The following is a 25,763-nucleotide window of genomic DNA, read 5'->3' on the forward strand; positions in this document are numbered from 1 at the left end:
ATAGCAGTAGTGTATTTTTAAAATCCATTAGTTTCTCACTTTAACAGGTACTGATCCTATCATCAGACAGAGATTAAGGAGTAATGAAATCATCAGTCAAATTGTGAAAGGTCTAGCAACTTATATAGTCAATACAGACTATTACTTTGACTGCACTTCAGTAACTTATGGTAGCTCTTTAGTGTGGCAGAGAGATGGGGCTAGCTTGGGAGGATCACAAAGTACACTTTCTGGTATGGTTCCAGGCCTTAGATTCTCTTTCTTTACTCCAGCAATGGATAGAGAGGGAATATATATATGTAGGCATAATGATAGTGTATCAGTGTCTCTAATGATAACTACTAGTAAGTGAAAATGAGAAGACAAGTGTTGTTGTATGTATTGGTGTTTGTTATGTTACTGTATAAAAAGCTAATAACTACGGTAGCTATATTGTGCATGCAACCTGGTCCAGCTATATATGCAAAGTGATGAAAATGATTGAATATATTTACACTACTACTGTTGTTTTACATGTACTTAGCTAATCCAGCAGTACAATCTATACATGAAAACATCACTGTGTTTGCTGGTAACAATGTCTCCATTGAGTTCTATGTCTCATCAGAGCCATTCATCACATCTACTGACATAACATGGTCCTTTAATAGTGCTTTAATTACTGCTGCCTCATCAAATAAATATAATTTTACTTTCGATAATCGGATATTAAACATTCAGTCAGTGGATGCATCTGATGCTGGAGAGTATGATATAACAGTAAAGGATAATGTATCAGCTACAACTAGACTAATGGTACTCTGTAAGTGTAGTTATATTTTTACACATTGACATTATATCGTTTTGTTACATCTACTGTTTATCATCTTTCATTTTCATGATTTGCAAATGCCTTCAAAAAATTAAAAAAACATGTCACCATTAAATTTATGACCCCATGTCGATCCCCATAAAATTTTAAGTTCATTTTAAGGCTTAAATTATAATTTACATGCTAGAACTTATGTTATAATAGTTATAATGATTGCTATAGTCACAGTTTTTAGTTTAATTTTTACAGTTGATTGATTCAATATTTATGTAGCTCTTAGTTTGATTGTCCATCCATTGAGTGAACTGAGCCTAATTGAATGGGAATCATTTACTTTGAACTGTACAGTGAAAGGATCAGTTGATATCATTAGCATCCAGTGGTATAGATCTAACGGATCAGCACTGCCTGATGGACACATCATTCACACCAAAGTAACTTATCATATAATGGTTAGTTTAAGCCATTGTGGTGTAGTACTGTAGTCTGTAAAATACATAATCTTTTTGAAAATGCATGAAATTATTTGTCATTATTTGCAAGGGGAATCATGCATGCAGTTATTGTCAAACACTTGCAAAATAAGGCTAGACAAACATGCATGTATGTATGCATTATAATGAGCTTTATTGATAATGCTATGTCTCATTCCCAATATCATTATTATAGTTAACATCAGTGTTAATAGTACCCAATGCTCGTGTATCAGATAGTGGATTGTATTATTGTGTTGCAAGATTTACTGATGGAACTAATTCTTCACAATCAAATGAATCTTTTGTAAATATTACTGGTAAATATATATCTATATGCACTCTGTTATACTCTCTGTCTCCCTCTTACATGATATCTGTTTCAAATGTATGTTTCTTATTGTATCATAACCTTGTTTGTGTGTGTCCTTTTTAGGTTATTGTATATGGGTGTGTGTGTTTATGTATGATGATGATTTTCTTTTTGTAGGAGGCATACGTATTATCTACTTCCCACAAGAGAATAATAGTATCTCCATCATCATATCATCACTACTTCTCTTCATTTCATCTCCTTCATTTCGTATACAGTGTAAAGGTTCAGGTGATATAACATGGATCAATCCAAATGGTGAACCAGTGACCTTTAATAATACCAGTACCCCTCATCAGTCTTCGAATGGTATCTTAAATTTCACTCAAAGTCCAACTAATGGAGAGCTATATACCTGTCTATCAGACACTGGAGCTAGTGACAGTGTGTTTGTGACCATTGGTAATTATAGTCCATTTTTGTGTGTGATGTATTCAAACGTGTATGTGTATCTATGGGTTAATGCATCTGGTTGACTTCCTCTTGTTTTGGCTTATATTACCTTTATTTTACTTTATATTACCATTAGATAATCCAGCTATTTATACATCAAATTCTTCAATACTAATAAAAAGTTCTACTATTATCATGACTGCTACCATTAGGGTCTATGTTGATGGTTTAGACCCTCCACCAACTCCTAACAATATAACATGGCATCATAATGAGCAGCTCATCCACAATACATCATCTTATATGCTAACATCAAACAACACTGTTCTAGCTATAACAGGTCAGGGGTCTAGTCTTATAGGCAGCTATACAATACGAGTTAGGACTATTAATGGAGACAGCAGTGTAACTGTTAATGTCACTTACCCAGGTATAAAAAAGAATAGAGGAATAGAAAAATGTTGGAGTAGATTATGAAATATTGGCCGTTGGAGTAGATTATGAAATATTGGCTATTTTAAAAAGTTGCTAGGACTCCTAATATTTTTTGTAATATTGCCACATATTAATTATATTTGGCTGCATGTTTGGCGCTATCATTATTATCATTAGTTATATTTTTTTTGTTTTTTATAGATGCACCAACTATTACAATTGATGGTCCTGATATTATCAGAGAAGGTGATAATGTTTCTCTTCATTGCAATATCACTAGTTCCTTACCAGTTAACAATATATCATGGTATTTCGCTACAAGTTCCAGCACTGAGACTTTACTCCAGCTACAAGAGCCTCTACTAATGATTGTGAATGCTAGACGGGATTCTTCAGGATTTTATATTTGTTCAGTGACAGATGATGTTAGAACTACCAATCAGTCAATAGAAATACACATACAATGTAAGCTGCAATAAAATATTATAATGAGTTGGTTGCCCTTTTGTGGACATTGCTTATAAATTAATGTTGATATTCAAAGAAAAGCTAATGCTAAAATTAATCATGTACATTAATTTTTTGTATACTGGTAGCTACATGCATAGATATAGTTACACATAGCACAATCTATTTTTGTAATAGCATCAATGCCATTTTAGTAAAAAAGCAGTTAGCTATGCTAGCCTATAATGATAATGCAGCCAACATAATCAATTTAAAAGAAGTATTTCTTAGATATGGATACAATTTCTTCTATTATGAGTGATGCACCATCTCCTACTGAGGAACTATCTCATTCACCAACTAATACATCATCTCTTACTGAGGCACTATCTTATGCACCTACTGATACACCATCTCTTACCAGCACAACAGTTACTACAGCTAGTACTGGTTAGATTTACACTTTGATATTACACCTATATATTTATGCATGTAGCTGTCATCATACCAGTAGTATTATTGTCAACATCAACTATTGTTATAATAGTTATAATCACAGTGAGTATCGCTGTATATGCTAAGAGGAAAAACAAGAAGAGTAAGACATTAGTGAATTAGGAATAATTATTCTTTATTATTACAGGGGCTTTCTCATCGGAACACATCAGTACCATTCCTAATGCAGCATATGAAGATATTAATAAATTAAATATCAATATTAATCCAGCTTATGGTGAGACTACAATACAACAGAATGATGTGACTTATGAAGAAATACAAATATAAGAACTATATATCTTGCTTAATATTTTCTTGCTTAATATTTTTTGTGATTTAAGAATTCTTGGTGTGACAATTGAAATTTTAAAACAAAATTAATTCCAGAAATGTATACTAAAATCTAATTTTGATTGGAATCTGCTTCATCTACATGCATAAAAACATTGATAATATGTACCACAGTACTAGCAAATGTAATATAAATAGAGATTTGTCTCCTATAGCCCTTTCTGATGGCCAAAATAATAATTCTGTAGTAAATATTATCATTTTTACATGATTATCATTATCTTCATTATGTATATTATCATTAAGAATTATAATCATTATTTTTATTTTTGTTATTATTTATATTTGTTACTATTTTTTATTATTTTTATGATTAATTATTATTATCTATTGACAGCAATGTAGTGTAGCCTTTATGTGGTGCTGCCCGGGATCACTAGTGGTTACTACTCTACTCTTACTGCTAGTGAGTGATGCTACAAGATGAAATAACAGTATAGGCCTAAACTATGTATGAGGAATTTTTTAATTTTATCTTTGAGAAGTTTAAGTTGAAATAAGAGATTTATGAACTCACCTTCCCAAGACACAAACCTATTTGACTTTTAGACATTAATTTTACTATTATTTAATTGGATATAATGGTAGTGTATTTGCCTAAGATGACACTAGTGATGCTAAATGAGCTATGTACTACCATAGATGGTACTACTTTACTTCATGCACCATGATAATTATCAGCAGCCACTGAACATGCTGCAAATGCATTTTCATTCAACATTATTAATTTTTCTTTTACTAATGTAAGAAACCAGGTGGTGTGTGTGTGCTTTTAAAAGATAACAAAAACTCAAGCTAGTTGATGTTAATCTAACAGTAATAATAATAATAATAGTAATAATAATAATAATAATAATAATAATAATAATAATAATAATAATAATAAAAGAGAGAGAGAGAGAAAAAGTTTACTATAATACAAGAGGTGGACATTACATTTACTTGTATTAACACTAGTCAGTAAGAGAGTGCATAGACTAGAGCAGTGTTGAGATGTTAGCTTGCTGTAAATACTGCTGCAAGAACAGAGTGGCTTCATCAGTGAGACCAGTAGTAATCATATTTGAGAACCTCCCCGGGTGCTCCGACGAAAGCCTATGCAAGGATTGAGCCAAGAGGAGCTTAGCATTCGGTACGAGAGACTGGAAAGGATCGTAGTCCTTGGATCCGGCCATAATGAGTTGAGAATAGGTAGCCTGATAGCCTGGAGTCTCCTCAATCTCTATGAATGTCTCGTCTTCTGGTGTGCCCTCCTCTGGTAGCTCAAACAAAGAGATGAGTGCTTGGAGGAGAGGCAGCCATAGACCCATGTACATGTCTGAGAGCATCTCTGGCGTCTCTGTGAGGATCTTTGTTATACCAATGGCACAGATCTTTCTCTCCGTGGATCCACTGACCTTCTGAACGTCAGCTATTATCACCTTCTCCAGGAGCATAGCAAAGAGCTTTGGCTGTATGGAGTCGACTAATTGGAGGAGCTCGGACCCACCATGTTTCCCAGCATACAGACAGACAAAAACGACAAGACTTTTCACATACTTGGTGGTCTTAGAGGACTGGAGGCGCCTGAACAGCAACGTGAAGACATCTTTCATTTGAGGCCTTAAGACGGACATATCGATGTGCTCTATCATTGTACCAAGGATGTAAAAACCTTCGTGATCGTTAGATTTCGATGCAATCAGTTTCTGAAAGACTCCGAGTAAATTAGTGAGCCTGTTACTAGCGACAACGTCAGTGGGTGCCTTTTCAATGAAAGCTTGTAAGAGACGAACGAGAGCAGGAATGTTACCAGGCCTCTCCCAGAGGGTGGGGCTCAACAGGTGAGGATAAATGGTCATGTATGCCGGGGGAATAGGGGAAGGGCGGAGCTCGAGCAACAGAGACAGAATCTGAAATATGTATGGCAGGAACTCGGCTACGTCTTGTACAAGGATACTCTCAATGATAGGGAAAAGAGCCTCTTCAAATTTACTGGCGGACTGCTGGTTGACTTTACAGCTATAACGAATGATGCAACAGATGCTCTCAAAAAGATAGTGATTGAAGTGAGGTTTACTAGGATTCTGACAGACGAGGGCAAGCTTTGCGACTAACTCCTTGAGAAGTGTCTCTCCATAAGGGACTATACTCTCCTTCATCGTGGAGAATGACCTCATGATGGCTTTCATAATGTACTCATTCTCTAGTGATCCTTCCTTCCTCAGACAATTGAACAAGTTAGTGAGGAGTGTCTCGAGGTGAGGCTGAATGTCTTCAGGGAGGAGTGCCATAGCTCCTCCCTCTAAACGAAGGAGGAGGAGCTTCTCAATACAGTGAGCTGCATAAGTGTGAACTACGGTATTGTTTGAGGTGAGGTGAACGAGAAGGAGAGGGAGAGATTGGAGTAGCAACGGGCGAGGCAAGACCCCACGAAACGTTATTAGGAACCGAATGGAATCAGCACGAAGGACGGCTTGCTTATTGACGTCAGGGGAAGACAGCTCCGGTATGCACTGAACTGTAAAAATGTCTGCCACATTAACCAAATCGCTCGTTTGAGTGATACCGTGACGAGAGTTTTTAGATCGAGTGGCGAGTGCCGAGATGAGATAGAGAGCTGTGTCCTTACTCTTCCAGTTTTTGACAGGGTCTTGTTGATACTCTTGCAACATTGCAGAGATGTAGGAGGAGAATATGGTAGTAATGGGTCCCTCAAAATATCGACTGAGACCGCGAATAAGATTAGAAGCTGAGTGTCGGCGGGTCCCAATATCGGATCCTTCAAGGTCTCGTCTCAGATACTCCTCGGCGTTGTCCTCAAATAATTCCTCGTCAGACTCACGGAATTTCATATTAGGAACTACAACATTCTCACAGATAGTCCGCAAGGTGGTCTCATCAGAGAAAAGGTGCTGGTAAGAGGGTCTCTCTATTACTGAAGCCAGGAACTCAATGGCCATACTCACAAGCATATCGTGCTTAGGACGGGCATCAGTAGATACCAGTAGATTCCAAACAGTCTTGACATAATCCGATAAAAACGGAGAGAAGTCCTCGTCGTACTTTTGAGCTAGCATGGTCGCTATGGAGCATATCTGTGATTTAACAAGCTCCAGAGGGCCGGCTTCTTCATCGCCATCGGTCTCCAGTAGTTTGTTTGTGGTCGTTAGTAATGTGTGGAAGTGGACCATCCACGGCTCGAGGTTCTTCTCGGCAAAATGATCCGGAAGCTCTTGATACGTCAAGTTGTAGAATATCTTTGCTATGAATAGGAGAGAGCTAAACAAAACCTTGAGAGCGATTGGATTCTGAGAGTTGGTCGAGGCTAGTCGCATTGTCGCCTCTAATAGCTCAGTGAGTGGAGCAGCCAAACCATCAAGTACAACAAGTATCTCCATCCACAGTTCCTGTGATTTGAACTCATGACGATACCGTTTAGTGAGTGAGTGGGCGGTACGTAAAACCCCATTGATGACATGGAAGTCTCCAGTTTTAAAATGGCCGACCATTTCTTCAATGAGTCCGGGCCAGTTATTGGGGAAGTCCTCTCGTCCTATTATGGTGATGGCATCGCTCAGCTGCTTCTGGAGTGCCTCAGGGGATTTAAGCATCAGGCTGACAATGTGGGTCTTTATGAGCTGTCGATCGACGTCAGATATCGTGCTGGTTTTATCGACGATCCTCCAGTTGCGTTTGACAAAGTTCTTAAAAACAATGGAGGCAGCTTGACGAGTGTGAGTGTCGATGGTTTGATCGTCTGTTATTTGGAGGAGGAGCATTGGATAGTTCTGTGTGGTCTCAACAGAGATAAGGAAATCCTCTGCTTGTTTCCTTACTTGGTAGTTTTCAGATAACGTGTGAGTGAGGTACGTGGCTACGGCTTGGATGTTGGCGGGTGTGGCCTCCATATTTTACTAGGGAGAAGGGTGGGGAGAGAAGGAAACAGTAAAGTACACTCGATAAATGATAGTTAAACAGTTAGAATATATAAGAAAGCTCCTTACTTTTGTTTAAGCTTTAAAGATGATCAAAATTGGCGTAGATATAGGAAGAAAAGCAGCAGACACGGTTCAACTCCTCTCACTCAGACTCACTGCCCAAATGGAGTCTCTTACTGAGCATGCGCACAAACAACACGCGGGCTATGAATAATTTTAAGATTGCCAACCGAGCTACACTGTAGCTAATCCATAAGCAAAATGATTTGCAAACTTTTTGCTCTTGTTTTTGCTGTGGCAGGTTTCGCTGGTGTTGCCTTTGGCCAGCTACCATTCCCTCAAAGATGCTGTAAGTGTTTTAGCAAAAAGTACTGAAATCATAGGTTTAAAAACTAATTTTGTTCTTTTTAACATAGTTGATTCACCTGGAGGTTGGAGTGGCCACTTTCATCGAGTATGCAAAAGCAAGATAAAAACATAATATAAGCTTTACACAATTTATAGATTGATTATTCTAGTGGGCATCTTACTCATGGTTACATGTATTACAACAGGACGGAACTGCGTATACTATATGCTCATGAACCAACAGTAGACGTCCCACAGTATGAGAAACATTGGATCTTCTTTAACTTAGTGAGTACATTATAATCATTATAATTATAGCTGACTTGATTTGTAGAAGAAATCATACAGATACTATGAAACAGATAAAACTTGCAAAATAGAAGACATACCATCAGATGAGTACTTTCCAACATATGGAGCTCCAAGGGGATCTGAGTATGTACATCGGGATCGATTGGGTGCATACACATATAACCTAGGAGTGACAACTGATTACTTTAGAATGAGAACAGGTATAAATTGGGTATAAAATGCAGTTTATATACAATTTGAATAATCTTCGTATAGAGACTGGTGGCACATATCGTGGTTTTTATGCACCTGTAACTGATTCCTCTGGTATTGACTTCAATTGTGTTCCTGTAATTGAGAGCTATGAGAATATTGACACAATTCCAACATATCAGAGGAACATGCACTGGACGTAAGCATGCATGATAATTATTATAATGTTGATAATGTCTTTTTATGCATAGGTACATGAATATTACTACTTTTCCAAACCCTTCTGCTATATGGGACCTACCTGATGCATGCAGAGAGAGAGAATAAAACATTAAACTCATGAAGTGCTGTTAATGCTGTTATAGTGCTAGGTCTACTGCTTATGAATTATTAATTATTTCATAACTATTAATAACTTTGTGCTGAGCTCCACCAAAATGGTTTGCAAACTTTTTGCTGTCGTTCTTGCCGTGGTAGTTTGCGCTGGTGTTGCCTTTGGCCAGCCACCATTACCTCAAAGATGCTGTAAGTGTTTTAGCAAAAAGTACCGAAATAATAGCCATAGGCTTTAAATAACAACTAACTTTTGTTCTAGTTGAGTCACCTTCAGCTTGGAGTGGCCACTTTCATCGGGTAAGAAAAAGCAAGATAAAAACATAATATAAGCTTTACATGATCTATAGATTGATTATTCTAGTGGGCATCTTACTCATGGCTACATGTTTTACAACAGGACAGAGTTTCGTCTACTATACATTCATGAGCCAACAGTAGACGTCCCACAGTATGAGAATCATTGGCTCTTCTACAACACAGTGAGTACTTATGATACGATTATAGCTGACTTTGATTTTAATGCATATAGAGGAAATCATACAGATACTATGATAAGGATGACACTTGTAGTATAGAAGACATTCCATCAGATGAGCTCATTCCAAGGTTTGGAGCTCCAAGTGAATCTGAGTATGTCCACCGTGATCGATTGGGTGCATACACATATAACCTAGGAGTGACAACTGATTACTTTAGAATGAGAACAGGTATAAATGTCTTTGGGTATAAAATGCAGTTTATATACAATTTGAATAATCTTCGTATATATAGAGACTGGTGGCACATATCGTGGCTTTTATGCACCTGAGTTTGAGACTGTTGCTACTGATTTCATGTGTGTTCCTGTTATTGAGAGCTATGAGAATATTGACACAATTCCAACACATCAGAGGAACATGCACTGGACGTAAGCATGCATGATTATTATAATCTATGATACTATCTTTCATAGGTACATGAATATTACTACTTTTCCAATCCCTTCTGCTGTATGGGACCTACCTGCTGCATGCAGAGAGAGAGAATAAAACATTGAACTGATTAAGTGCTGTTTATGCTGTTATTGCTACTATTCTTGCTATACTGCTTATGAATATTAAAAATTTTCATAACTATTAATAACTTGGTGCAAAAATTTTCGTGAGCTCCACCAAAATGGTTTGTAAACTTTTTGCTGTCGTTCTTGCTGTAGCAGTTTGTGCTGGTGTTGCCTTTGGCCAGCCACAAAGATGCTGTAAGTGACGTTCGAAAATCAGCTAAGCTAAATTTTGCATGGCATGGGTTATTAAATTAATTTCTTTTTGTATTATAGTTGTGTCCCCTCCATCATGGAGTGGCGTCTTTTTTCGGGTATGCAAAGTGCAAAAATTAATTTATTTATGTAGTATCAATAGGTTGATTACTCCCGTGGGCAGAGTGACCGTGGGTACATATTTTATAACAGGACTGAGTTTCGGTTGATGTATTCCTTTGAGTCAAGGATAGGGACACCAGACATAGATAAACACTGGCTCTTCTATAACACAGTAAATAAATGCCATGAGTCTATATGTAACTCTTCACATAATGTATGCATTTATAGAGGAAATCATATTTTTATGATGAAAATGCAAATACTTGTGAAGTTGAAGACATTCCAGCAGATGAGCCTATTCCATTGTTTGGGAGTCTACCAGGATCTGAGTACATACATCATGATCGATTGGGTGCATATTTATTCAACCTAGGAGTGACAGTTGATTACTTCAGATTGAGAACAGGTATATGAAACATCATAATAGGGCTTTGAGTGACTCTATCCTTCTAGATTCTGGTGGAACATATCGTGGCTATTATTCACCTCTATATGAATCTGTTGCTACTGATTTTATTTGTGTTCCTGTTATTGAGAGCTATGAGAATATTGACACAATCCCAACACATCAGAGGAACATACACTGGACGTAAGAACATTTTAAACTATAATACTTTTTTAATCATAATTTTTATCTTGTCTCTCAATGCATAGGTACATGAACATAACTACTGATCCAATCCCTCCATTTATTTGGGAGCTTCCTATTGCATGTAGAGAGAGGAACTAAAGCCTCCCATTGTTATGCAACAAAGAACAATGAACTGCATTGCTGTGTTTGTTTATTGCTGACAAGCTGTTATAAATATAATTAGTATTAAAAATTTTAATAACTTCATAACTATTAATAACTTGGTGCAAAAAATTCTTGAGCTCCACCAAAATGGTTTGCAAACTTTTTGCTGTCATTCTTGCTGTAGCAGTTTGTGCTGGTGTTGCCTTTGGCCAGCCAATACCCATCCAAAGATGCTGTAAGTGACTTGTTCGAAAATCAGCTAAATTAAATCTTTCATGGCATGGATCAGTTATTAAATTTATCATTTCTTTTGTATAGTTGAGTCCCCTTCATCATGGAGTGGTTTCTTCTTTCGGGTATGCAAAGCATGAAATGTACCTTATTAATGTAGTATTAATAGGTTGATTACTCCAGTGGGCAGAGTGATCGTGGGTACATATTTTATAACAGGACTGAGTTTCGGTTGATGTATTCCTTTGAATCAAGGATAGGGACACCAGATATAGACAAACACTGGCTCTTCTATAACACAGTAAATAAATGCCATGAGTCTATACATAACTCTTTACATAATGTATGCATTTATAGAGGAAATCATATTTTTACGATGAAAATGCAAATACTTGTGAAGTTGAAGACATTCCCCCAAATGAGTTTATTCCAACATTTGGGAGTCCACGAGGATCTGAGTTCATACATTATGATCGATTGGGTGCATACTCATTCAACCTAGGAGTGACAGTTGATTACTTCAGATTGAGAACAGGTATATGAAACATTATAATAGGGATTCGGGTAACTCTATCCTTCTAGATTCTGGTGGAACATATCGTGGCTATTATTCACCTCTATATGAATCTGTTGCTACTGATTTCATGTGTGTTCCTGTTATTGAGAGCTATGAGAATATTGACACAATCCCAACACATCAGAGGAACATACACTGGACGTAAGAACATTTTATGTTATAATACTTTTTTAATCATAATTTTCAATGCATAGGTACATGAATATAACTACTGATCCAATCCCTCCATTTATTTGGGAGCTTCCTACTGCATGTAGAGAGAGGAACTAAAGCCTCCTATTGTTATGCAACAAAGAACAATGAACTGCATTGCTGTGTTTGTTTATTGCTGACAAGCTGTCATAAATATAATTAGCATTGTGGTGTGTTTTCTCATATAGTGCTGATTTGCATCAATGAATATCACAAATTCTTTTACGTGCTATTTTTACTGCCTAGCTTGACCTTAGCTCACCACCCCATGCTAAAAATGAAGACCTTTCTCCTTGCTGCTGTTGCTTTAACCTGCTTTGCCTATTGCTTTGCGCAGCCAGGCCCAGTTCAGAGATGCTGTAAGTGAGAGCTCTTATTCACTTCTAGTATAGCTACATATTTCACTATTATTATACAGATGAATCTCCAGATGCATGGAGTGGCAACATTCTTGTGGTAAGTCAATTGCACACAATAACTCCTCAATTTTACAAGTTAACATGATAATAATAGGCAGACTATGCTAGGAAGAGGAGTGACTTTGGGTACATATTCTATAACAGGACCAAACAATGGCTACACTACACTTATAATGCTGAATTCGAAGATGGCCGTGACTATATAAAGAAATGGTACTTCTATGACACAGTAAGTGTTGTACATGAATAGTGTTCATGTCATAGTGCATGGCCATTGTAGAGGAAGTCATACACACTGGATGAGGATGCACATACATGCACAGAGGAAGATATACCACCTGATGCACAGTTCCCAAGGTTTAGTGCACCTGAGGATGCAACATTCCGCCACATTGATGTATATGGCTCTTTTATACCTAACCTTGGAGTGAAAACTGATTATTTTAGACTTGATACAGGTAAATGAAAATATGCAATCATAATGAGAGTTGCTGACATGCAATATAGATAGTGGTGGAGTTTTCCATGGATATTATGCTCCTGCATATGATGAAAGTAGGATATGTGTTCCAGTAATTGAGAGCTATGAAAACATAGACACAGCACCAATACACCAAAGGAACATGCACTTTACGTAAGTATAATCTAACTAGCTAATGTGTCATTGCATTCTTTTTCCTATAGGTATTTGAACATTACCACTTTCCCATTCAGTAATTTGGTGTGGGAGGTCCCTGGAGAATGCTTACATTAACTGAAAGACATATAAACTAAACTTGCTGCGAATACTTAGTTGCATGCAACATTGCTTTTTTGCTGTTTTTGCATTTAAAAATTAATTTGATCCATAGATGTTATCCAATGATTCTATTTCTGCAATTTTGATTTCAGCCACACCCTAACCTGACCACACCCATCATTAGAATGGCTACCAAAGTTAAAGATACATGTTCTATTATTCATTTTTATCTACACCAGTAGCTCAAAAGTTTAGACTAGCCCTCGTTCAGTGTCTCCCTGGCTCCAATAAAGTCAAAAATCTCCAGAGAGCAGCTGAGATGGTCCGCGAGGTGGCCAGCAACGCCTGCAACGATGCCAGAATGTGACTCGTTACTTCCCTGAATACTGTGAGCCTGTCCCGGACGGAGACTCAACGAGGATACTCTCAGAATTGGCTAAAGACACAAAGACTTATCTCATTGGAGGTGAGAGTTAGGCAGTTAAAAATACTATGGCTGCACTGCCTACACCTTGACCATGCTTAAAAGCCATGATGTTGAAACACATGAATAGCTTGCTTGCTGGCAAGGCAACGATAGACTTCTCTCTTTTAAACCTATAACAAAGGACAGGAGATGGTTTGAATCTCTGAAAATTTGAGCAACATATAATGTATCAGCTAATCTCTACTCTGCATGAAAGCAGAGATACTAGTACCTCTGCTGAAAGTTAAAGTTTCCACCATTCTTCGTCAGTTCTAACCCTCTCCATCATAAGTGACAGGGGTTAGCATATTGTTTGAATTTGATGCTAATCACAAATTCTGGCTATCAATAGTGTACATCAATAGACTTCCCCTATTTCTTTTAATATTCTCTCACGTCCTGTACTAGACCACAGTGCTGCTAGAATTGATGTCAAGCATTTTACAATTTACCTGCGTTGATATTTAAAGACTAGTTATTGGTACTTTTGTAAGGATTAATTAACAGAGTTTTCAGTGTCTATAGGATTTGGAAATTTTTGAGTAAGAGCCAGTTTCAATTTAAACTATTGAATATTCTATTTATTTTTTGTACCATAGCTAAATGTGAGAGGTATTTCATCTCATATGGCCCTTGGATTCAGTCTCTCCTGTATGTCATTCTATCTGGTCTGTCTGTTCAGTTTATTGCTTGTACTCACTGTCTTGCTATAATGCTGTTGAACTCCTTCATGCTTAAGTGGTACCTGGGCTAATAGTTCCAATATTGCAATAGGTAATAATGATAGGTCTTTGCAATTTCCTATCTCTCTCTCTCTCTTTCATCTAGATATTAATGTATTTAGTGCAAGTATTACTCAAAAGTATATTGTTTCACTTTATTGGGCTATTAGCACTTGGCAGTCTCACATCAGTTGGGTATGTCCATAGTCTACATACATTGTGTATAATGTACATGTACATCATTTCTTTTCTCTTCAGTGGTGACATTCATGCTGTTTCATTATCAGAGAAGCTCATTGCACTTGTTTTGATGGTGTGGGGTGTGGTCAGGTACGGGTACATTCTTGAAGGCGTGACCTCAACTCTGACCAATCTTGATGCAGCAAGAGGCAAGTACACTTAACAACTTCAGCCAATCAAGAGTTACATATGGTAAAATAATTCTAATTTGTAATAAATAATAATTATTAGTTTTATTCATAGAAAATTGCAAAGATTAGTTTAGTATTATTTAGAAGAGTTACCGACTAATTGGAATATAATGTAAATAATGTTTTTGTTGTTGTTTATTGTTGTTGCTGTTTATTATAGTGGAGTTATAGGAGTGGTGTTATTGGTAATTAAAGATCTATTAGAGGACCTTCCACTTGCACTTAGGAATGATGCAAGAAATGAAATGTATCAAGACACTATGATAGCAGTAAGAATTATAAGGAACAATAATAGCTCTTATTATGTTTATATTCTCTCTTTTTTCTCTAGTCCAAGTTATTTCATAGAATGTCCCGTGTTTTTGAGGGTTTGATGCTCTAGCTTCTAAAGTAAAGGAATTGTTTTTCCTACCACATCAAATGATTATATGAAACTGATCAATACCTTACTTCGGACTGCTGAAGTAAATGATTTATGAATAAATAAATGAACTTATAATCTTGTATGTACAGGCTGCTGAAGAAGCTGATCCAATTCATTTATTAAAGGAACTAAAGCCAGGAGATGTTTTTGGAGAAGCAATGCTGCATATATTGTATGCATATATTAATGTGTACTACATGCACATACATGTACATGTACATGTATAGACCCTATAGGGCACTAATTTCTGCAAGTAATTATTGCATTACAGTATCCACCCACACTCATGATTTGGACGGCAAGATACAGTGTAGCTACATGGGGAAACAAGGAGCAAGAGGCCTTTGTGGCTTCCAGAGCTTGCCTGAGTGGCAATAGGGTCTATGCTAATTAAATTTCCTTAACAGGATCCTGTTGGTTTAGAGTCTGATGATACTTCAAATGAAGTAATTTTTACTGCTAAGACTCATTGTCATGTATTGGCACTGAATAAAAATGAATTAAATGAAATAATGACCAACCTTTCGTCAGAAAGTACCATAAATCTCTTTTTATAATTTGTTTATTATTATTATTATTATTATAGGAAATGTTGAAAAAGAGAGGAGAGCATTACAAAAGAGAAATGGAACAATCAAAATATAATAATGTGATACTAAGTTATATGAGAAGCAAGTTTCCTACAGTATCAAGGTACATCTACATGTACATTAAGTCACACACATCATTTGTGCCAAATTAGCCATAACTATTATAATCCAACCACCTCATTTTGTTAATGAGAAAGAAGTAGAATTGTTGTAGCTATGTAAATAAGAAGCTTTATACTGCTGCTTGAAAGGTTTCCACTGCCACCTTTTGCTTCGTGTTGACATTTATCAAGCTCCTTATTTATTTCGTTAATATGATCCTGGCATCTTCTTATAGCACTGTTGCATTTCTTCTCTTGGTTATGCTGCTCTACTGCACACTGTTCCTTATTTTTTTCGTCAACTTTTTTGCATTCGACCAAATCATCATCAAGCTTCTGTTTTCGTTTGGAGCATCTATCAAATTCTTCTCTGCATTCCTCAAGATGACGTTGCTTTTGTTCGATTTCAGCTTTTGAGGAATTTTTGTCCTGTTCTAAGAGTCTCATTGTAGCATTAAAGTATTCAGACTCTTTATCATGTTCCTCTGATTTTTCTTCATACTTTTGTTTGTAGTTATCTTTTTCACTTATTATTATTCCTTTTTCTTGGTCACACTTGGTACTTCTCCAATCAGATCCAAGAACGGATCCAATTATAGCAGCAATCGGGATTAGCAAAACAGCAATGAAGATTAATAAAATTATATCCCAACTTGGAATTCTCACCGGATGGTTTGTTTGTGTGGCTACTGACTGCACAGCTAAATTGTCTGTTTGTGTGGCTACTGACTCCACAGCTAAATTGTCTGTTTGTGTGGCTACTGACTCCACAGCTAAATTGTCTGTTTCTGTGGCTACTGACTGCAGAGATAAATTGTCTGTTTCTTTGGCTCTGGAAACTTTATTGATATTAGCCCCAGGTAGTCTCAGATTATAATTATGTGCTGAATCTGTTTGACAATAATGACAAGTCATTTGTGAAATTGTGATTGACATTACCTGCTCCTCTATTTTCTCTTCTTCCTCTTCCTCTAACTGTGCTTTCTTGTCTTCCTCCACTTCCTACAAATTTATGTCCTCTTCCTCTTCCTACACTTGAGCTTTTTTGTTGATCATTAAGTGGCTACATGAGATGCAATTAATTAATTTCAATAGCATGTACATGTACATGGTGTACCTCGTCATCTGACATTTTTGCTTAATTAAAATGTACACTTGTATCTATTGCAAAGGGTGAATTAAAGAGCAGCAATAATAGACTATGCCATGATGTATAGTGTATATTTGTGAACAATTGAATAGCATCAATACTGCACATGTACATCACACATGTGCAAGTCTGATCATCAGTAGAATACATTTGATTATTATTGACAAACCTCTGCTACCAAAATCAAAGTCTCTTGATATGGAATTATATTCTATTTTCATTCATTATCACAGTGTGTTGGCTATATCCATTCAAGTCAGTAATTGTAGAGACAATGTTGTACATGTATATGTATGTTTATCATTTGAAGCAATCAACAATGGGAAATGGAAAGCTATTATTACTATACATGTACTGTTTTATAGGCTGGTTTCTCAAGCTACCATCACTCAGTTAGTTTTTCTAATGCTCCAGGTTTATTGATACCGACACCGATACCTTATTGACCTAATACTTGTTATTGACATTATAATATCATTGAAGAAATCATTTGTCATGGCTAAAGGTAGGTAACAAAGTTATTTTGTTATTATTGTTGTTTTTTTACAGGTTATGAAAGAGACCCAATGACTATAGCATTAGCTTATTCAAGTTCCTTTACATTCCTGGTTAATGTGGCAGCTTTAGTACCACAGAGATACTAGCAGCTAGTCATGTGTTGTTGCTATTAAACTAAACTGGGCTGTAGCTTTTAAAATAGACTGATTGAAGCTATGGAAGGTAAGCTAAAGATACAGGTACATTGCACAAACAAAAATCTTTCTTACTGACATGTACATGTAGGGGATTCTCTGGTTTGATACTTGATAGGTTAGAAAAGTCACTTCATCATTCCATATCAAGGCTTAGAGGTCTTAAGTTCTTAATGTACATCATATTGATAACTCACTGGTCAGCTTGTGCCTGGTTCTCAATAGCTTGTGATCAGTTACTGGTACAGAGGTAAGACTGTAGCATGTGCTCCTGGTAAGAGATAGAGCCAACAATATACTGACTAAGCAGTAAGCATATGTAATGATGATGTCATTGAAAGTTGCTATATACTGTATTATAATGTACTTGTACTCTACTTGGCCCATCTTGTTATTTATATCATTATAACATATGTAATAATGATGTCATATAAGTATAAGTAGCATTCAATGACATCATTATTACATATGTTATAATAATGTCATTGAATGCTACTTGTACTTATACTTGTTAAGTTACATCTCACCATAATCTTAATATTATTCATAGTATTAGTAGTAACAGAATTTTCCTATTAATTACTACATAGGTGCAAGCCAACCAGTTGGATTACTATGAATAACATTGGATGCTCCTCCTCATCAGTCATTCATAACTATATATTATCATTATACTGGTCAACAACTACAACCACACTATTTGGATATGGTGACATTGCACCAGTGAATAATGATGAGAGGGTATTAGCAATACGTGTCATGTTACTTGGTATTTGGTGCTATGGGTATATGCCTGTTGCTGCTATCATCACTCATACACAGTAACCTAGGTACATGTACTACTTAATGGATACACATATGTACACATATTAATGTCCTTCCTTTTGGCATATTTGTAATATGTACATGTACATGTACATATATAATGTAGAAGATTTATAGAGCTGATTTTTATCTCAAAAGCATATGTACATGTATGTTGTTTGTACATTAATTCTATATTTATTTGTTTGCATATTATTTCTTGTTTGCTTGTTTGTGTAGGGTTCAGTTTCAGAAGAGATTACAAGCTGTCCAGGAGTTTATGAAACACAATAAATTGAATAGAGGTTAATGACTTATGGACTAAATCAAAGTAAAATGATAGTTAATTATAATAATCTTTTATTATTATTATCATTATCATTATTATTATTAATTAATATAGAGGTACTAAAAAATCAGTCCTTTCTCAATTTCACTCTCATTTCAATAAGATATAAAAATGGAGGAGTGTTTTCCATTGCTGTCAAGAGTCATGCTCTTTAATGAAGTATCAAACGAGGACTTCATGAAACGAATATCTCTATCATCAGTAACACACTATTTTAATATTGAAGACATCATCCTATATCATGGAGAGAAACTTATATTGTGTTTAAAAAAGGCTACTTAGAGGTCAGAGAAAAAGGAAGAGAGCGGAATTATGAAAGGGATGCATGTACATGTAATTTTAAGATTTTTTATTTGAAGGTTCTCTCTTAGGATCTCTCTCATGTGATATGGACTGCTTTTCCTGGTGGTAGACCTGGGTTTCATTCTTGGGATGCCACTAATAGCAACAGTTCAGTCAGCAAGCCAGAGTGAAGTATTGAATAATCTTATACCATGTGAGTCAATTACTTAAAGGATTCCCACAATTAGAAAAGTATTAATTACATGTAGTGTATACTTGTAGTATATAGCATGAACATGAAAACAAGACAATTCTCCATTTTTTAGTACACATCCATGTTTTTATGTTGTGTAGAAAGTTTGAGCTTATTCCTATTTTTTACAAATTTTTAAATTCCCCTAAAATCAGGCCACACAGGCTACATAGAGGTCAGAAAAAAGGAAGAGAAAGGACGGGATCATCAAAAATGGCTTGGAGACAATATACATGTAGCTATGTACATGCATATTGTGTACAATTTAAACTGATTTTTGATGCTTAATTGACCCAGCTATTTATTTTATTATCAGGATAAAAAAGAAGATCTAAAGAAGAGAGAGATAAAGACTGTTTGTGTATCAATATGGACACTAATGAACATACAATTGTGCTGTATGGTAGCGAACAATCTTTCTTGTTTATGCTGCAACAAACACTGTAGTCAAAATATTTGATTTGAGCCCATGCATTTTTAAGATCGATATATTAATAGTATTAATTGGCTGGTTCTCAGTTTGTGTGCAGTTTTTTGCTATACCTTCAAAGTATGGGAAGTCCACGGGTACAGTAATTGATCCAGGCCAAGTGAAGACTGGCTGTTCTACTGGTATTTGTGCATTGGAACTGATGAAGGAGCCAAACCAGTAGAAAAACTGACAGGTCAGAGGAGAAAAGTAATAGTAAAAGTTATAACTCAAAGAATGCACTGTCTTTGCATTTTGATTGGAAAAAGCAAAGTAAGATGAAAAGGATTTTAATTTTTATAGAGAAAGTTGTAACACCCATGCAACAGCCCCCCTATTTCTACCCATGTGCTGACATGTTCTTTTCATTTATTCTAACATCATTGTAAGAAACAGTAAAAAACAAACTACTCTGTGTGTAATCTGGTGACTAGTGTGTGTATAAATAGATTACTATAAAGGTAAATGGAAAAAGCTAACATGCGTAAATAGGACTAGGTAAATAATTAATCAAAAAAAAACAAGTCTCAAGAAAGGTTCTAGAACTTTTTAGCACCAGATGCACCTAGCAAGTTTTTCTTGACACTCACTGCTGGTATCTATAACTTGCCTTAAATTAGCTAAACATTCTGCAAGCTCTACTTTACATATCTTCTGTGGTTCAGAGTTTGTGCTGTCTTTGTCCTTCAGGCAAGTCACATACTTTTCCATGTACTCCAGCATCTTTACATTAGAATCATGAAGACGTCGGTCACAGGTTTTTATTTCCTTGTTATCATAGCTGTGAGTTATGTTGAGTCTGACAGCTTCTATGTTAAGAGCCCTCAATTCTGCCTCCAGTTTCTTGTAATTATGCTCGAGCTCTCTCCTTTCAACTTTGCATTGCTCGAAGTCATCTCTATGTGTATCACACTTTGCATATTTCACATTTAAAGCTGCTATGTCACTCTTTAATTTATCAATAAAGTCATTAAGGTTACGAATTTCCTTAAGGCATGTTTGCTTGTCATTTTTGCATTCGTTGTGTGCTGGCCTCTCAGAGTCACATGTTGTATAATTTAAATTGAGAGCTGCTTTTTGCTCACTCAACTGTTCTATACCTTTCCTCAGCTCTTCCTTTTCCTTGATGCATTCAGCTTTTTCTTGCTTGCATGTTTCATGATTAAGCTCTTTCATTTCTGCTTTCAGTTTAAAGATGTCGTTGTCCATTCCAATTTGATTCTCAGTTTGAGCAATCTTTTCTTTAAAGCTACTAACTTCATTTACATGAAGACGGTTCAATTCTTCTATCTTTGTCTTCTTTTCATTTTGGCAATTAGCCAACTTATCTTGAGAGTCCAAAAGTAGAACAGCAAATATAGCAAGTATAGCAACTAGAATGCATATAATAAGAAGATAGCAACAACTTTTGTCCTGCAAGTAAAAATATAGACACCAAATTAAGAACTATCATAATAGGTTATGCAGAAATGTGCACAATTTAAGATACATGCATTTCATGCACAACCATACAAATATGCATGGTCAATGTCATCAAAGAACAAATAATAGAAGACTAATGTGCATTGCCATACTATAGTATGGTATATATATATATGGGGTGCCAAATGAGTCAAATTATTATATATATTACTATAAAATTACATTACATTTGAAATGGCATATGATATAAAACCTCCTATATCATATAGCACCTCTGATATCATATAGGATAGAATATTTGATATAGCACCTCTAATAATGATAAAGACTTAGCAAGTATGCACAGTTATGACCTTATATCGTGTAAGTAAGTACTTACATTATGAGGAGGGTTTTTCTCTAGTTGTTTATGGTGAGACTGAGGCAGTGATTCACATTTATGGCAAAGTAATGTCTTTTGCTTTGGAATGGGCCTCTGAGGGTCTTCACTATCCTATAAATAAAAAATATGATCATATAATAGCACTAAATAGCCAGTTTCAGCAAAAACATCATTGTGGTTGCTTATAATAACATTTTGTTAAAAGTACTTCCCCTCATAAAAATCCTTGTCAGCAAAAATTGCACAGCTGGGTGACAACATGCAGTCAATGATATATTCATACAATCCAAAAATACAAAAGGAGAGTTACAAAAAAATTACAAATGAGACATGTAATTAGTTCCCACTCTTTCTCCTGGTTTGATATTAAATCACTGGATACTAGACTAGTTCTAGTTTAATTAATGCCTGATCTTAATTTTATAAGCTTAACCATTATTTTTGCAAATGCTGCTAGCAACTTGAGATTCCTTCTTAAGCTAATACATGTCATTATAACTTAACACTTACCTCCATTCTTTTCTTTTCAAGTTAAACTTCTTATTTTTGAGCAGTTCAGTTCAGAATCATTCAGTTTATTAAACAGTAACTTATTAAATTTATAAAATCATTACAATTATAGTTTATTATTAAAATAATTAGTATAGCAAATAAATTTAATGGCAATGATGATGGTGACCATGGTGATGGTGACCATGGTGATGATGATGATCATGATGATGATGATGATGCTTTCTTCTCTTGTTGCAAGGTTTCTTATGTTGTTTATTTTCACATTCTATCTTTTCCTTATCACATGCATCTAGCTTCACTTCTATTGCTTTAATGTTTACAAGACAAATTGAAAGCTCATGACGACATTCTTTCTTATCCTCATCGCATTCCTTCTCCTTCTTTTTGGTTTCTTTAAGGCATGCTTCAAGATCATCTTCACACTTTTTCTTCTTCTCTTTGCACTGTTCTAGCTCTTCTTCCTTCTTTTCGAGCCCTTTCTGAAGTTTAGAAACTTCCTCTAGTTGATATGCTGCAAGATCCTCTTTCTTCCTCTTAGCGTCCTCTTGGCTTTTCAAAAGATCAGCAAGACATGTTAACTTTTGATCCTTACATTTGTCATAATCTTCAGTACATTCTCTAGATGATTGATGCAACCTCTTACTCTCGTCTTTTGAGGCATTTAATTCCTTTTCTAAGTGTCTCATTTCAAGTTCCATTTCCTTCAACAAACCTTTTAGTTCCAGGTTATCTTTGTCCTTGCATTCCTCCTGCATGGCAATCCTCTGTCCATTTAATTCTGCCATACAAGACCTCAGACACCTATTGCTTGACCAGACAGAGCCACCAAGGAATCCTAATAAGAATGCAAGGAGAGCAATCAGAATTAGCAATGCCAAAATAAATGGACACGAACATGATGAAGGACTCTCAGTTGAAGGAGGATCAAATTTTTTGTTAGACTCTTCTTTTGGATATTCTTTGCTGAATTCATCCAAATACTCTTTGTGTTGGGGTTTCTTGCTTGAGGTGTTTCGGTAGCGAAGCTGATTGGTCGCTTGAACATCTTGTTGTTCGGTTGTTTTGGGAAGATTAATCTTGTGTGGAGGTTCATCTAACTCATCTTTATCAGCATCATGATCGGTATCTGAATCACTTTCTTGATCAGTGCCGTCTGAATCACTGTCCTCTGACCCAGACTGAGACGTAATGATTTGATCAGTATCAGTCGTTAGTGGGGTGTCATTGTCATCTGTATTTTTAAGTGGTAGATCTTGGACAGTATTTCTACCATGAATTTTATCTCTTTGAGGTCCTGTTACAACTCGGCCCTCTTCATTTTCCTAAGCAAAACATAAGAGCTCTCTCTGAACCATTTCTGATAAAAATACAACAAGTACAGGGACTTTGGCTTGATTTTGGAGCAACTTTTAAGATTTGTATAAAATTGAATTTTTATTAGAATCATCTCAAACTTTTGACATGTATATGCATTATAAAAAAAATTTTAAATGGTAAATTCTCAAAATTTCATTTTTAGCCAAAGACCCTGCAAGGGACTTTGGCGAATTCCCTGTACAGGGAATTTCGCTTGATTTTAGAGCAGCTTAAAGAATTTGTTTAAAAAAAATCTAACTTTGATCAGAAATTCGGAATCAGCTGAAACTTAATAAATATCAGAAAAAATTATAAAAATAGAAAATTTCATTTTTGGCAAAGTTTGCCTGCCAATGCCCTGTACAACTTTAAAAATTCAGACAGATTTGAGTCGGAATTAGATCTAGCTAAAACTTGCTACACAAAATAAGAACATTTACATGTATCAGAAAAAAGTGGAGAAATCTTTCCTTTTCATTTTTGACAAAGTTTGGCATGAGACAATTTTGGTTCAATTTTTTGAGCAATTTTAGAAATTCTTTTAGAGAGCCATCAGCCATGTTTGACTAAATACCCTCAGGCTCAGTTTTTATCTGTATTCATTCATATTTGCCTTCACTGTATAATATATTCTATTGTAATAGTACTTGGAGCTTTCTTTGTCCTTTATGGTCCATGTTAGAAGTTAATATCTATGTTAGTAGTCTTGTTAGTTGTTAGAAGTCACCTGATTCTGTTGATTCTGCAATTTGATTTTCAGCCCCACCTAGATATTGGCCACACCTATCATTATAATGGCTACCAAAGGTAAAGATACAAGACATGTTCTATTATTCATTTTTATCTACACCAGTAGCTCAAACGTTTAGACTAGCCCTCGTTCAGTGTCTCCCTGGCTCCAATAAAGTCAAAAATCTCCAGAGAGCAGCTGAGATGGTCCGCGAGGCGGCCAGCAACGGTGCCCAAGTAGTTAGTCTGCCAGAATGTTTCAACTCACCCTATGGGACTCGTTACTTCCCTGAATACTGTGAGCCTGTCCCGGACGGAGACTCAACGAGGATGCTCTCAGAATTAGCTAAAGAAACAAAGACTTATCTCATTGGAGGTGAGAGCCACTAATAATGTGTCAAACAGTCATTGTTTATTGTATAGGCAGTATACCTGAAAAGTATCAAGACAAGATTTACAACACTTGCTCTGTTTTTGGCCCTGATGGGAATCAGCTTGCACTGTATAGAAAGGTAAAATGTAAAATTTATTTGCAACACAATTTAAGTTACACATACGTGTACATACACAGTTGCACTTATTTGACATAGACGTTCCTGGAAAGATTAAATTCACTGAATCGGATGTACTTAGTCCTGGACAGACCCCACAGACATTTGATACTGGTACTGTATAGTGTGTATGTGAGAGAGAGGGACGGACAGATGGAAATAATTAATGATTTATCCTCTTCTTGTTTGATTTGCTTTTTATCACTCATAGAATGGTGCAAGTTTGGTCTTGGCATATGCTATGATGCACGATTTCCTGAGCTTGCAGGTCTTTATAGAAATAGAGGTCAGCCTCTGTTCCCATATAAATCCCTACTACTTTCTCTCTCTCTCTCTCCCTTTCCTCTTCTTCCTCCTCTCTTTTAGGTTGCAAGGTTTTAGTGTATCCAGGAGCTTTTAACATGACAACAGGCCCAGCCCATTGGGAGCTGTTAGCAAGAGCAAGGTAGCGAGAGAGCGAGAGCATTTTTAATCAATTTAGTTGGGAAAGTTATTCATTATGTAAATTGAATTTACATAATGAATAACTTTCCCAACATATGGTATTATTATTCCTTCTCTTTATTACAAACAGATCAGTTGATTGTCAGGTATATACTGCTTTCTGTAGTGTTGCTAGAGATGAAAGTGCTACTTATGTTGCATGGGGCCACTCATTGATTGTATCTCCATGGTAAGTCAATGCATAATGACATTTAGTAATATTGATCACAACTATTCACAATACTGGTATTTCATAAAAAAGAGATAGGAGAGAGTTTTTATAATTTTATCTGTATACATGATTTTATGTTTTTCTGAAATTTTGAGTTGATTCCGTTTATTAAAGATTGGATTTTTTATGAAAAGTTTTAAACTTGCTCAAAAATCAGACCAATGACCCCAGTACAGGAAAATTTTGCCTAAAATGACTAGAGATGTTTCATTTAAAATTTTTTTT

General features: G+C 35.8%; 6 protein-coding genes and 1 long non-coding RNA gene across 21 annotated transcripts; 5 read left to right on the forward strand and 2 right to left on the reverse strand.

Moving 5' to 3' along the window:
• The first annotated feature begins 831 nt into the window (after positions 1–831).
• LOC109581766 (contactin-4-like) lies at positions 832–3,773 on the forward strand. Its single transcript, XM_019996165.1, has 8 exons — positions 832–1,263; positions 1,481–1,604; positions 1,775–2,059; positions 2,187–2,480; positions 2,687–2,950; positions 3,224–3,382; positions 3,429–3,530; positions 3,576–3,773. The coding sequence occupies exons 1-8, from the start codon at positions 1,261–1,263 to the stop codon at positions 3,716–3,718; spliced, it is 1,374 nt and encodes a 457-aa protein (XP_019851724.1). The 5' UTR covers positions 832–1,260; the 3' UTR covers positions 3,719–3,773.
• Positions 3,774–4,504: 731 nt separating this feature from the next.
• On the reverse strand, positions 4,505–7,882 carry LOC100632411 (exportin-2-like). Its single transcript, XM_003386429.3, has 2 exons — positions 7,768–7,882; positions 4,505–7,677 (listed from the first exon to the last, which is right to left on the reverse strand). The coding sequence occupies exon 2, from the start codon at positions 7,669–7,671 to the stop codon at positions 4,759–4,761; it is 2,913 nt and encodes a 970-aa protein (XP_003386477.1). The 5' UTR covers positions 7,672–7,677; positions 7,768–7,882; the 3' UTR covers positions 4,505–4,758.
• A 61-nt stretch (positions 7,883–7,943) lies between these two features.
• On the forward strand, positions 7,944–10,011 carry LOC109581771 (uncharacterized). 4 transcript variants are annotated; one of them, XM_019996178.1, is made up of 6 exons: positions 7,944–8,050; positions 8,118–8,155; positions 8,206–8,337; positions 8,384–8,561; positions 8,617–8,752; positions 9,842–10,011. In XM_019996178.1, exons 1-6 carry the CDS (start codon positions 7,963–7,965, stop codon positions 9,915–9,917), a joined length of 648 nt encoding a protein of 215 aa, XP_019851737.1. In that variant the 5' UTR covers positions 7,944–7,962; the 3' UTR covers positions 9,918–10,011. The 4 variants fall into 4 exon arrangements, with proteins under 4 accessions (XP_019851737.1, XP_019851736.1, XP_019851738.1 ...); XM_019996177.1 differs by lacking the exons at positions 8,118–8,155; positions 8,206–8,337; positions 8,384–8,561; positions 8,617–8,752 and adding exons at positions 9,149–9,186; positions 9,237–9,368; positions 9,419–9,596; positions 9,661–9,796; XM_019996179.1 differs by lacking the exon at positions 9,842–10,011 and adding an exon at positions 8,805–8,978.
• A 1-nt stretch (position 10,012) lies between these two features.
• LOC105312669 (uncharacterized) lies at positions 10,013–13,248 on the forward strand. 2 transcript variants are annotated; one of them, XM_019996175.1, is made up of 11 exons: positions 10,013–10,123; positions 10,202–10,239; positions 10,284–10,415; positions 11,568–11,745; positions 11,793–11,928; positions 11,982–12,338; positions 12,398–12,435; positions 12,493–12,627; positions 12,679–12,856; positions 12,906–13,032; positions 13,083–13,248. In XM_019996175.1, exons 1-6 carry the CDS (start codon positions 10,045–10,047, stop codon positions 12,055–12,057), a joined length of 639 nt encoding a protein of 212 aa, XP_019851734.1. In that variant the 5' UTR covers positions 10,013–10,044; the 3' UTR covers positions 12,058–12,338; positions 12,398–12,435; positions 12,493–12,627; positions 12,679–12,856; positions 12,906–13,032; positions 13,083–13,248. The 2 variants fall into 2 exon arrangements, with proteins under 2 accessions (XP_019851734.1, XP_019851733.1); XM_019996174.1 differs by lacking the exons at positions 10,013–10,123; positions 10,202–10,239; positions 10,284–10,415 and adding exons at positions 11,099–11,214; positions 11,298–11,335; positions 11,380–11,511.
• Positions 13,249–13,308: 60 nt separating this feature from the next.
• Positions 13,309–25,577, forward strand: LOC100634315 (omega-amidase NIT2-like). Of its 5 annotated transcripts, none has more exons than XM_019996183.1 (8): positions 13,309–13,335; positions 13,377–13,468; positions 24,489–24,648; positions 24,696–24,784; positions 24,844–24,937; positions 25,035–25,109; positions 25,190–25,268; positions 25,398–25,577. In XM_019996183.1, the coding sequence occupies exons 1-8, from the start codon at positions 13,323–13,325 to the stop codon at positions 25,498–25,500; spliced, it is 705 nt and encodes a 234-aa protein (XP_019851742.1). In that variant the 5' UTR covers positions 13,309–13,322; the 3' UTR covers positions 25,501–25,577. The 5 variants fall into 5 exon arrangements, with proteins under 5 accessions (XP_019851742.1, XP_019851744.1, XP_019851741.1 ...); XM_019996185.1 differs by having other exon boundaries at positions 13,380–13,468; XM_019996182.1 differs by having other exon boundaries at positions 13,309–13,468.
• Positions 13,475–19,901, forward strand: LOC109581774 (uncharacterized). Of its 6 annotated transcripts, none has more exons than XR_002184760.1 (17): positions 13,475–14,145; positions 14,203–14,377; positions 14,432–14,520; positions 14,584–14,757; positions 14,809–14,868; positions 14,917–15,025; positions 15,088–15,220; positions 15,270–15,352; positions 15,767–16,731; positions 17,387–17,526; positions 17,571–17,741; positions 17,805–18,022; positions 18,304–18,543; positions 18,758–18,848; positions 18,921–19,150; positions 19,238–19,362; positions 19,718–19,901. It is a non-coding gene; the product is annotated as an uncharacterized LOC109581774 (long non-coding RNA). The 6 variants fall into 6 exon arrangements; XR_002184763.1 differs by having other exon boundaries at positions 17,832–18,022; XR_002184759.1 differs by having other exon boundaries at positions 17,571–18,022.
• Positions 15,931–17,998, reverse strand: LOC109581772 (uncharacterized). Of its 2 annotated transcripts, XM_019996181.1 has the most exons (4): positions 17,911–17,998; positions 16,989–17,032; positions 16,811–16,934; positions 15,931–16,761 (listed from the first exon to the last, which is right to left on the reverse strand). In XM_019996181.1, exons 2-4 carry the CDS (start codon positions 17,001–17,003, stop codon positions 15,956–15,958), a joined length of 945 nt encoding a protein of 314 aa, XP_019851740.1. In that variant the 5' UTR covers positions 17,004–17,032; positions 17,911–17,998; the 3' UTR covers positions 15,931–15,955. The 2 variants fall into 2 exon arrangements, with proteins under 2 accessions (XP_019851740.1, XP_019851739.1); XM_019996180.1 differs by lacking the exon at positions 17,911–17,998 and having other exon boundaries at positions 16,989–17,390.
• Positions 25,578–25,763: the final 186 nt, after the last annotated feature.

This window comes from Amphimedon queenslandica, unplaced genomic scaffold (genome assembly GCF_000090795.2).
Source record: "Amphimedon queenslandica unplaced genomic scaffold, v1.1 AMPQUscaffold_13420, whole genome shotgun sequence".
In the NCBI taxonomy this organism is placed as follows: Eukaryota; Metazoa; Porifera; class Demospongiae; order Haplosclerida; family Niphatidae; genus Amphimedon; species Amphimedon queenslandica.